Source organism: Chroicocephalus ridibundus, chromosome 8 (assembly GCF_963924245.1).
Source record: "Chroicocephalus ridibundus chromosome 8, bChrRid1.1, whole genome shotgun sequence".
NCBI classification, from domain to species: Eukaryota; Metazoa; Chordata; class Aves; order Charadriiformes; family Laridae; genus Chroicocephalus; species Chroicocephalus ridibundus.
Window position 1 is genome coordinate 4414233 of NC_086291.1, and position 12743 is coordinate 4426975.

Sequence of the window (12743 nt, forward strand, 5' to 3'; positions counted from 1 at the left end):
ATTGTTCGGGCTTGAACTACAAGGACAACAAATATCAGGCAGTTACCTGCTGTTCCATTTCGCTTGAAGCGTCACTTGTGGAAGGACCTGTTATTTCCTTGCTCATGAGCTACAGAAACAGGACACAGGAAAAGAAAGTTAAATTAGAGGTTTAGTATCTGTAAATTCACTGTCTACTGAGTACCAATTCTATTTTCCACCATGCCCTTGCATCCTTGCAATATATCAGAACAGTTTAATAATAAAACCACTTCATGGCTGGTAAAGAATTTAAACAAATCTAGAATAAAATGCCTTTTTTTTTTTAACTCCTCCCTCCCCAAATTAGCAGTAGCATCTTATTGGATGAATCTGTGATCTGTTTAAGTTATTGTTACCCCCTAGCCAAGTTAAAAAATTGAGTAAGCCAGAGGATGGGATTTCACTCAATTAATTTAATAGTTATCACACCTCTTTGTGCCACGTCAATTGCCATTAAGTAAACAATGGGAACATAAGACTCATAGAATCATAGGGTTGGAAGGGACCTCTAGAGATCACCTAGTCCAACCCCCTGCCAGAGCAGGGTCACCCAGAGCAGGTTGCACAGGAACGCGTCCAGGCAGGTTCTGAATGTCTCCAGAGACGGAGACTCCACACCCTCTCTGGGCAGCCTGTGCCAGGGCTCTGCCACCCTCACAGGAAAGAAGTTCCTTCTCATGTTTAGGTGGAACTTCCTATGCTCAAGTTTGTGCCCATTACCTCTTGTCCTGTTGCCAGGCACCACTGAAAAGAGCCTGGCCCCATCCTCCTGACACCCACCCTTTAAGTATTTATAAGTGTTGATAAGGTCCCCCCTCAGCCCTCTTTTTTCCAGACTGAAGAGACCCAAATCCCTCAGCCTTTCTTCATCAGAGAGGTGTGCCAGTCCCCTCATCATCTTGGTAGCCCTTTGCTGCACCCTCTCCAGCAGTTCCGTGTCCCTCTCGAAACGGGGAGCCCCGAACTGGACACAGGACTCCAGGTGCGGCCTCACCAAGGCAGAGTAGAGGGGGAGGATGACCTCCCTTCACCTGCTGGCCACACTCTTCTTGATGCACCCCAGGATTCCATTGGCCTTCTTGGCCACGAGGGCACATTGCTGGCTCATGGTCATCCTGTTGTCCACCAGGACTCCCAGGTCTCTTTCCACAGAGCTGCTCTCCAGCAGGTCAGCCCCCAACCTGTACTGGTGCATGGGGTTATTCCTCCCCAGGTGCAGCACCCTACACTTGCCCTTGTTGAATTTCATAAGGTTCCTCTTTGCCCAAATCTCCAACCTGTCTAGGTCTCTCACATAAACACAGCTCTCACTGATCTCCAGTACAAAGATGTACACAGTATGTTTGTCAACAATTCTTCAGAAATAGAGTTTGGTTAGTCAGAATACAACAAACAGACTTACGGGTTTATTTCTCCCAATAGGGCATTTATAGCTTTAAAGACTATTCAGTCAATTTAAATCTAAGTTTTAAAGCCTACTACCAACTCCACTGCTACCTAGATGAGGGTGCAATTGCACATTACATTTTCTTTCTGGGCCCTGCTTGGTCCTGATCCTCCCAGATGATTTACAGACGTACTTACACACTTCCCTGACCTTTCCTTGGATGAAAGAATTCACAAAGATTGACAAATGGATATTCAGACTTCTCAAATGACAGCATTAGGCTATGAATTATTACTTACCTCTTGAATGGCAGTCATGACAACATGTTGAACAGACTCTTCAAGGGTCATGATATTCTGTATGTGTTCTATGAAAAAGAATTCGCAGTGACTCACCACAACGTTCATCTTAACAGCTTGAGTAACATGACATACTGTTTGCAGAAAGATCCAGAATAAACTATTCTCTATAAAGCTTCTTCAAAACAAGTAGCGCTCTTTTTATACAGAGCACTACTGTTAACCAACATTATTATCCAGTAATATGATAGACAGGCATAAGAGATTATAAACTCTTCAGTGAACACATTTATACTGTGCATAATAGAGCAAGGAGATTTTAGGACATCTGTATTTCCACGGTTCTTTTTTTATAGATACACCTATGTATGTACATGCATAAGCTTTTGCAAAGAGTCAACAAGCTTGTAATTGAGTTAATAACTAAACCTTAATGAAAAAAAAAAGTAATTCCTAGCATCTTCATTCCCAATGCAGCCTAATGGCTTATGTCCCAATCAATCTTTGATGCAGTCATTTCAGACTACCTAGGAATCACACCTACGCTACTAACAGAATCATGCTGAGGATTCCTTAGCCATCAGAGCATTGAGCGTTAGCTCTGGTAAGGGGAGAGAAAACTCAACTGATTCAGTTTTGAGCCCCTGCAGATAAGCAAAAGGCAGTTTCTAATATAAGTTTTTAATTTAATTTGCTTTATTTGCATTTGAATAGGAAGTTCTAGATCTGTAGTTTTGGGTTTTGGTTTGTTTTGGGTTTGTTTTTTTTTTTTTTTTTTTTTTTTTTTTTTTTTACACCCACCCTGAGCAAAGTTTGAGTTTTATTCACCAAAGTTTCCCAAAGATTTTCTGCTTTTAAGTGAACTCCAGTTTCAGAATAGGCATGCAACGTGCTGCTTGTTGACCAGATTAAGGTAGCACCCACCTTGTTTCCTTTCACAGTTGACTGCACAACCTAAAATAAGCTGCAGAAGCCTGCCCAGTTCAGTGGGATTCGAGTTCTCCGATATCTGGTTTAAGTCCGGAATAAGCTCTTCTGAAATCTGCTGACCCAAGAACTGAAAAAAAAAAAAAAATGAAGACAGAAAATGGACTCCCACTTTTGTCCAACATGAAAATCTGGTATCACGTGAGAAACCTGGACTCGATAAGCCACCCAGAGAAAACACTCTACTAGTAAGTTTGTTACCATAAAACTTATGGATGGGAAAGATTTTAACCATTAAACATGGAGATACACACTAAAAATACTGGCTTATGAGAGAGTACGTAGATAGCAGTATCAGATTAGGGGATCTGAAGAGGCCTAGACAAAGCAGATGCTCTTAACTCATTTGTCAGAGGGCTTGATACATGAAACCCAGATGTCACACACTGTGCCTCTCTTGGGCCAGAAAAGACCGTTCCAAATGTCTGTCTCTGTCCCTCAGCGTGGATGTGTGTTTGGGGAAAGGGGTACTCAATGCACTGCTAGCCAAGGACATTTACCATACTTGGGACCTCATATTTTTCTCTGAATAGACCTAAATTAATTAAACAGCACTTAAAAATATATGCAAAACACCTACCAATTATTTAGTGCAATGAAGTTACGCACTTCAGTAAGAGTTGTATAAAACTGTACCTGCAAAACCACAAGTTTTTAAAGTCTATTAACTGGGGGTTTAGTTAACTGACCACTTACTACTGTCACTTTTTCATGTGTAAGTTAAAAGTTCTTGGGCTAGACCTGAAATATGAGAGAATTAATTTATTCTACCAACAAAATAAAAACAGGAATTTAAAGTGATTCCAAATTCAGTTTCTCCCTAATCCTTCAAAAAGCACCCCATAAACCTAAAGAAGTTCTATTTCTGGGATTGCCAGAGAGCCTCAGGCAATACAGAAGGGCTTGGAACTCGGTATCACAACTAAACCCAGGTGAGACCAGGAAGCCATGAAATGATCTGGCAAGTTTTTCTATACCATACCCACTACGTAGCTGTAATCAAACTCCATACAAAATTCAGCAATTTCCCCCCCCCCCCCCCCCCCCCCCCCACAGCACCCTTTTATGGCTACCATACTCATCCTGCATAAGAGAAAACAAACTATAACCCTTACTACGTCCAGGAGGATTCGTAACTTATCTCCCAGTTTCCAAGGGAATATTGTAAAAGCTAGACTAGGGTTGCCGAGTCTGTTCTCTTGTGTATAAAAGGATTAAAACTTCACTAGACAAGAGAAAATACGAAATGCACACGCAAAACTCAATGGGATTCTGCAGCTCAGTCCTTATGATATTCGCCTGGGCAATGACAGAAACATGGTTTCCAGATTATACTCCAAGAGTCTTATCTAAAATACACCTGCTCAAGTTAATTTTACGCTCACTCAGACCTCCCAATTAACCAGATAATTATCATATACTTTCTGACGAAAAGGTCCTTAAAATAAATTACTTTGCCAAGACAAAAAAAAAAAAAAGCTAGGTGAAGCAGGACAATCATCGTATTGTTTAATGATTAGAACAACAAAAAAAATTGCTGCTTTTTCCATACCTCATGATAGTAGTCCATAATTCCTTGAAGTATCTTCTTCAGATTACTGGACTGATTGTTGTACATGAAAGATAAGGTTACAGACTTTTATTACAATTCTTAATTTTGCTGAAATTAAATAATAATTTATATTAAAATGTTTATATAGCAGCTCTATGAGAGGACCCTACAATGACAGGTGAAAAGAACTATTGCAAGAAAAAAATCCCCATGCAACAATGCTGGAAGGCACTTAAACTATCGACAGACAGTTCAAGTTCATTTACAATAACCTAAAAAAAGTCTGAGCTTAATTCCGTAGTTTTTAGACTGCTAGGTAGTCTCAGCAGAGACACACTATCCAAACCCACAAACTTCCACTAACTTCAGATTTGAATACCTTTATTCTCCAGTTGTCACCAACATCATCTTTAATGCGATTTAGCCAAGATGCATCAAACCAAGCAACATCTCTGAAACAAAATTAAATGATTATACATCAACAAGCACACAAATAAATAAGATACCAAATTCCTAGCATTAAATCATCAGATGTTTGACTACAGTGCCTAATAAGGTATGAATTCCTGGAGATTGCAAGTTATACCTATGTCACAGGAAATCTCCATCCTGCTGGCTGAATTAAGACACTGCCTTCCAAGGCAGGAACAATTTCTGTACGTGCTTGGGCTAGCCACAGCTAGGAACACAAGGATCTGAAGGTCTTTGTTATGCTGAATTTTATACCTGACAAAGTGATCATAATGCTGTAAAGAAACATCCTCTTTTGACCAGTGCTGACATTATGTTTGGTACCTACTCTCCAACATCTGGATTTTCCAACATTTGCTACACCTGGTCAAAGGCACTTATCAAGAAAAAGTAACATTTTAAACTACTGGCATTTCATACTTTCGTATGTCTTTGGTTCCCCTGGGTAGAAGCATATTCACTTAGCCAGCATAAATAAGGATGAGTTGCTGAGGGAGGTGTTTGCACACATCGAGCTGCCAAGCAATACAATTACAGCATATCTAACAATATTTTAACTTTTACACCATGCTGTTTATTCATTGGTCTCAAGCACCTAATAAAAGACAATTATTATCCCTAGTTGCATATCAGCCAATTTGGTTGTAACGAAGTCTGCCCAAAGCCCATGGTACCCTAGTACCACAAACACATGGGAAGTCACCCTCAGCGAATCTTTACTGCGCAACCTTAAATCAATTTCTGCCATGCCTCCAGGAAAAGGTGAACTCTGTCTTTATACAGCACATTTAAAACCTTTTCAGGCAGACAGGTGGGTTGTTTCTGGTTGTTTGGTTTTTTTGTGTTGGTTTTTTTTTTTTTGGGGGGGGGGGGGAGGGGGGCATTTGTTTTAAGTAATTTCTTAGTAATCAAAAATATAGTTTTAGCAGGAGATGGTAATGCAGACTTCTCCTTTATTATCTGAGCCCACAACAGCAATAAAACTGCAGTGATGACTTGTAGCACGAGACTTTCAATAAAAGACTCATGTTACAACCCTCTGAAGTCTGAAGTAACTGCAAATTTCAAAATTAGCGGATCACTCAAACCAAGTACCATTTGTCATCACACCAATAAAATGGGAATTACTTTGTTTTTGATTAGATCACTATTATTTTTAATAATAAAATTGCCATTGAAGTTGCACAATTCTTTTTTTCCACACAAGTAGCAAATTATCATTTAAATCCTAGAACTTAAATCTAAATCAAGTGAGCAATCCCAAGAGGAAGACAGCACAAAGACATGTCTTTTGAACTTTACGTTTCTCATTCCAAAGAGGAACATATTGCCTGAGCATGGATATCCATGGAAATATTGTTGATGAGAAAAGTGAAAAAGATCATATCTTTCCTGACCAATTATCCTTAAGTAGGAATTTAATACTGCAGTATTAGAATATCTCATCACCATCACCAGTCTATCACACTATTATTCAACTATTATATCATCGCCAAAACAACAATGTAAAGGTGTATTTTATCTTCTGCTATAAACTGTCTATGCTAAGTTTCTGACTAACTATACAAAAACCTTTGGGTGGGAGAAAGCAACTATGCACGTCAAACACAAAAACCTCAAGAAATGAAACAGCTTTTTTTTTTTTCAAACTTAAGTATCAACTTACATTTGGTGAAGTACTTGCGCCATGGCAACCCCATTAGTCAAGTCCTGAACATCTCTGCAAGGTGCATCAGTATGGAATGTCTGCAACTAAAAAGAGGGAAAAACACTGTGTTTCTCGCTCTGTAGACAGGTACATGAAATTAGTTACCATCTTCGTTTTCCTCCTTAAGGCACAAACATTTAGCAAGATGTATTTCTTCTTGAAGCAATAGTTGATTCCTTCTTGAAATATTTATTTTTTAAGTCAACCTAATTATCTCAATATTTGTAACTGTTGATTATGACTAGTAGCTTAAAAAGTTAGTAGTAGCATGCTTTGCTTTTTCATGCTAGCCCTTCTATTGTAAATCAGGTTACACAATACTGACTTGGGAAACTAAAGTCATAGTTATCCATCCCTCAAATTATGTTGGAGTGCTTAGTTCTGGACACACAATTACCTAAACAAAAAGTGGTATCAGACAGGTGAAAGTTTGGGAGGCGGTGGGGGGTGGTGTAGTGTGTGTGAGAAAAATTCAGTCTTTTACTGTAAGCGTTTAGTAATATAAGTCATGACGCTAATAGAGACCCCTGAAATTATTTGGGGGTTAAGAATTTAAGGGAGAAAATTACGCAAAACCAGTGGAAAACACAGTTGTCTGAGAGCTACTACACACTTTAAGGATATGAAGATAGCTGAAAAAGACTGAACCATTTCAAGCCCTGTGAGCTGGCAAAATATTTCCTTGCAATTCAGGAATTCCCAAATTACTCTAAAGATGTTCCTATTTAAATACACAACTTCAAAATACTGCTAAAACCCAAGAAACTTTACCTAACCAGACGTAATGCAACTTTTCCTGGTCATCATATTTTATTCGTATATTATTCCTGGTGTTTATATTTAACATATATACATATTTTCCTGTTATTTTCCAAGCATCACACTACCTAGTGTTTAAACACAGGGCTGGACACAGTTTTACCCCATCTACATATTTCTTTCTAAAGATTAAGCAACAAAGTCCCAGTTTTCACTCTTCTCCTCTATTACAAAACCAGATTATAGATGGTAGCATTTTATAATAAGTTGCCTGATCTATTCTATATGAATTGTTACATGCAAGCTTTGTATCCTAACTGGTGCTTCCAGGCACAAGTACAATCAAAGTCCCTTTGTAGTAGGGCTACACAAACAAGATGCAACTCCCATTCCGAAGACTAAAATTTAATAGCTCAAGTGTTTTGCAGATAGCTTCTCCAAAAGCAGCTCAAATGACATAAATACCTTCGACATGTCTGCATCCTTACAGAGCACAGCAATAAACACTTACCCAGCAGACAGCTCTATGCACAATAACCAAGAACCCCATCATCAACCTGATGTATAATCCTAGTTTGTTACACATCCATAGGCAGAGCTGCTGCTGCTCTGCTAATTTCTGCCTGTAATTCTGATTGCTTCATGTATAAAGCCTTGAAACACGGAGGCATCCAGGTCCACAGATCACTCTGCAGACTGTAAAAAGTGACTGCAAGCTCTGCAAAATACTCCATGAGGCTCCAGGAATTTGTGTCTCGGAGAACCCCTAGAGCACAGACAATAAGTACATTTGTCTCTAAGAGTCCCCAGTGAAGTTTTCTTCCATGAACTTGCCTGAGGCACTTTTTGCAGCCACAAACGGAGATTCTGCAGGATATCCCCTTGTCAGAGTTTGTCACCTCACCTCCCTTGCTTCTTGTACAGATGGTGAACACTCTCCCCGGGTTGTCTTCTCCAGGAGATCAAGTCTGTATTGACCTTTACCACACCCATCTCCTCCCACTGCGTATTTCCCAGGACCAACAGTCCTCATTTATTCAGCCAATACTCATATGGAAGCTCTCCCATACCTCCTATGAAGATGATAATTTCTTCTCTAAGTTTTCTGTTTTTCCTGCATTTAAGAACTGTAGGATGTGATTACCTCAATGTGAAAAATGTTTCCCCATTTTGGATATTACGTATTTTTATTAAACTATTCCCAAGCTTATTGGTAACATTTTGACAGAATTATCTGTTATAATTGCAACATTTCTATTCACAAAAAACCAATCATCTCAGAGCAGAAAAATAAAAGCTCATCAACAATTCTGTTAAGTTCAGCCTTCTTTACAACAATGAATAAAACAGAAAGGGGAAGTTTGCTGTTACTCTGATTAAGATGTGTATGTGAAATAGAATGGAAGCAAGAACAGATCCTTCTAATCTCTGTCCACTGTGAAAATTGACTTCTTAAACTCACTCACTACGTTCACAACATCCTAAATTACCTGTCCCTCTGTGAGAGGGCTTTCCCAAACATCCTGTGAACCGCAAGCTTCTTCAGAGGTCCCTGGAGAGTGACCTTGTCAAGTGTGTGGGAAACGGAGCTACTTGGACCAGAGTGGTGGAAAAGCACACAGAAACTCAGTTCCCAGCTGTGAGAATTTGAGGCAGTTGTCATTCATTCTGTGTTTATAAAGAGTGACCATGCACTCTGAATATTCGTGTGCTTCCTTCAGAAAGAGTCTAATCAAGCCAAGAAGAGAAAAATATGCAAAGCGCATTTTTGTTTTTGTTTTTTGTTTTTTTTTTTTAATTTGTTTTTCAATTAAAAAAGTATTTTTTTTAAATCCTGTGTTACAGCAAGTGAGAAGTCAGTAATCCCTGGAAGGTTATATAAAAGATTAAGCAGCACACCACGCACTGAAGCGGCTGTGATTGACAGCACTGGTTTCTAATACTATAGCAGCCTTAATGCCAACGCAGGAACAGGCACACAGGCTTACGAGTCAAGACCGAGTATGACAGAATTCAGAGTTTCACGGCACAGTATCGTGATGCTGCTGTTTGGATATAGCCCCTTGTAAACCAAAGAAATTGCTACGCACAGGTACTACCATTTCACCCAAGCCTCCTAGAGCAGGTGAACGAAGCTGTAGAAAACCTTGTGAAACGCAACACTGCCTTACATAGGCCAGTACCTCCCAGAAGAGAAACAGCTCATTAAAATTAAGCAAAAAGCAGGACTGAGAGACTTAGTTTCTCCATATATTTAAAAGTTACATAAGTGCCTAGAAATAACAGGAGAGCAGTATTAATTATGGATTGTCCAAACCTCATGCCAGCCCAAACATTTCCTCAAAACCGATTTTTACTGTACTTACAAAAACAAAAGGTAATGGGCATGGGAAGGAGGTTGGTAGAAGCAGCCGTAGACTTCAGGACTGTGTAGTACTCCTAACCTTTTTTCAAATTTGGTTAGATTTACTAAATATAGCTTCAAGGACATGCTGCTACTCATGCTGAAGAACACTTCATGAATCTAGCTTAAATGCACCATGCCAATTGCTGCTACAAGAGGAGGAAATATTTTTCTCTCAGACATACAGCTACTATGTTCATAATATACGTTTGAAAATTTAATTCTATGTCATGTGACATTTAACGCCTTTCCTCTGGATTTCCTGAAGGCTCTATCCACCAAACAACTGTAGACTAAACAAGAGTGCTTACATTACCCAGGAGAAATCAACCTATCCAACTCTTGGGAAGGTATGGCCTCAACTTTATCTGCACAACGCAGAGTTGAGGTTCTACATTTTATACCCAGACTACACAGACTAGGGACAGAAGTTTTATAGAGTTAGTCAGAGATTTTAAAGTAACAGCAAACATTCACGTTTTTAATCCGAGGATATTAACAGAATAACTAAGCCAGTGACAAAGTTAACATTACCAATGCTGCCAGTGCCAAACAGGGCTACATGTATTGTGGAAAAAGCTTTCTGTTTAAGGTGTTACCATGAATCTAGTCTCTAGTTTGGAGACAAAGACAGAAGCAGCCTCAGAGCAGTACAGAAAGACACTCAAGCAACTTTTGCCCTACTAGAGTAAAGAAAACACCTATTGTAATGGCACCTAAACATAGAAGATACTACTGCATCACTAGGCCTACTGCTGCTACTGTTATCACTCCACTCCTACCCAGAGATGGAAAATATTAAGGTTCACTTCACGTATACTAATCAAATTTTGTCATTCTGACTTAGAAAATTGTTTCTGTAACAAACTTGTGAGTTCAATCTCAACAAATATTGCGTAAGTCAATTTTCCTTGGAAACTCATATACATTTCCCCTATAATTTAATCTAACTCTATTATGGTTTTCCCGTAACACCCTCAAAACTTTAAATTTAATGACACCCGGGTTGGAGAACCAACAGATAATATTTTTATTTGTATTTTTTCTTTCTTCTCTGGATAATAAATGTTTTCTAATACAGAATTTGCCAAAATAAAATAAATAAAATCAACCACAAACAAGATCCAGTAGCAGAACACAGAAAATCATTAGCATCTCTTTGCTATATTAATGAGTAAATAAATTGAGAAACCTTTAGAACCACAGAGCGTTACAGAACCCTCTTCTCTTCAGATACAGAGCACTTCATTCCCCTGCTCCCCAAATATGGCTATCTTCAGCAGACCAGTTTTTTGTCTACTATTCAGTCTGAAGTTCAAGTTGAAAGGATGTCTGAAACATATCTTCATATTAACAAATGGTTTCTACTAAGTTGTAAATAAGGTCTCAGAAACAGGGTGTTAAATCTAAAAACATACATCTGGCAATGCATCTGCTGAGTGTTGTATACAAAACCTGAACACACAGAGCTGGATGTTCATTTACATCAACAACACTACACAAAGCTCTTTCAGTTTGAGGCTAGTTAAAGTTCCATTGGTATTCCCTTTAAAGCTCATGATGTAGTTACAACTACGCACTGTGAAAATACCAAAAATGAGACTTAGGCTTAAAATATTTTAAGCAGGAATTGTAAAAATTATAAGAGTTCAGCACTGCTGACAGGATTTTGAGACAGAGTTCAGGAATGCATTGATTTATTTTGCAACTGTATCACGATGGGAGTTATTCCTACCTGACTACCAAGAGGAAAAAAGTTAAAGAGCCCAAAAAAGATAAAGAAAAGGATGCATTGATTAAGTGACAAAAGATATCCAACTCCAGAGAGGTAGTCATAAGTCAACTGAAGTTCTAAAGACCAACAAAACATTGGAAGCAAACAAGGCCACTAAAAGAAAAATGGAGGAAGGAAAAGAAAGGAGGAAATTGGTTTTCAGTGATTTATTACAGACTTTAATTCATTGAAACTTCTGTACTGTCATGCAGAAAGAAAGAGGAATACCTACTCAGGTAGCTGTTGCTATTACTTTTGCCAGTTTCATTCCTGGATCTCCACAATGTTTCTAAAACACTCCCTTCTTTCCCTGATTTACACTTCACATAGGCAAAACACCTGCTATTTCTAGAGAAACGCTTCACGCCAGGTAGTTGTGGCCTTCTCTGCCAAGATTTCATGCAGAAGTTCTATTTAGCAGAGCTCACTCTCACCAAAAATACTGCACCAGAATTACAAACAAGGAAGCAGAAGAAACTTGGAAGGAACAAAGGATAAAAAGAACGCAAACTTAATTACTGAACTGAACAAATACCTGTGCAAGAAGGGCGTAACACCACACATTTAGGTGTGTTGCGACCGACTAATTAACGCTTTAACCAACTGAAGGCTGGTATGAAACGTTCTGAGGTTTCTGCTCCTGTCAGCTCAATTCAAATTAATTGAATATATTTGTTACTATTGCTAATTACCGAGCAGTTTCCACAGGGAAAGCCACTGCCGGAGAACCACTACTCGGGCCTACAGGACACTCAAAAGCCCACATCCGCCCTTCTGTTTGCAGGAACGCGTACGAACACCTGTTCCCCGGGCAGGACCCACGGCTCCAGCCGTGCCCGCGCCCCCAACGCCTCACCTTTCCCCTCGCTCGCCGCCCGGGCCGCTCTTACAGGAGCCCGGGCCGCCCATCCGCGCCGGCGGGTCCCGTCCCCCCAGAGCCCCTCTCGGCCGGAGGAAGCCGCTCCTGAGGGACCCCCCCTCAGCAGGCGCCTCGGGGGCCGCCCCACTCACCCAGAGGATGAGGCTGTCACACAGCAGGAGATCCGCCGGTTTCGCCTCCATGACGGCGGAGGCCTCTTCCCCCCGCCCGCCCCCGCTCCAGGCGGCTGCGTGAGCGACCGAGGCACCGAGCGTGCTTACGCCCGCAACGACGCGTAGCTGACGTGACGTGACGTGACGTGACGTGATCGAATGTGACGTGACCGGGCAGCCCACCCCGCCCGCGCCGTTCCGAGCGGCGCCCACCTCCGCGCGGGGCCGGGATGGGGGGGGCGGCGGGGCAGAGGTGCTGTCAGGACGTATACGTCAGGGCCCGCCCATGCCTTCAAACTCCGGGAGTGGCAGCGGCACTGACCAATCACGGGGGAGGGGTGGAGGTGTT

At 40.5% G+C, this 12743-nt stretch overlaps 1 protein-coding gene across 1 annotated transcript in view; it reads right to left on the bottom strand.

Moving 5' to 3' along the window:
- The window catches only part of HOOK1 (hook microtubule tethering protein 1), a 29344-nt gene extending 16703 nt beyond the window's left edge, over positions 1-12641 (bottom strand). The window contains exons 1-7 of the mRNA XM_063344066.1: positions 12374-12641; positions 6384-6469; positions 4626-4698; positions 4247-4297; positions 2632-2764; positions 1708-1775; positions 47-109 (exon numbers count right to left, since the gene is read on the bottom strand). Coding sequence (XP_063200136.1) covers positions 47-109; positions 1708-1775; positions 2632-2764; positions 4247-4297; positions 4626-4698; positions 6384-6469; positions 12374-12424 — 525 coding nt within the window. The 5' untranslated portion in view covers positions 12425-12641. The remainder of the gene's footprint in view (positions 1-46; positions 110-1707; positions 1776-2631; positions 2765-4246; positions 4298-4625; positions 4699-6383; positions 6470-12373) is intronic.
- Positions 12642-12743: the final 102 nt, after the last annotated feature.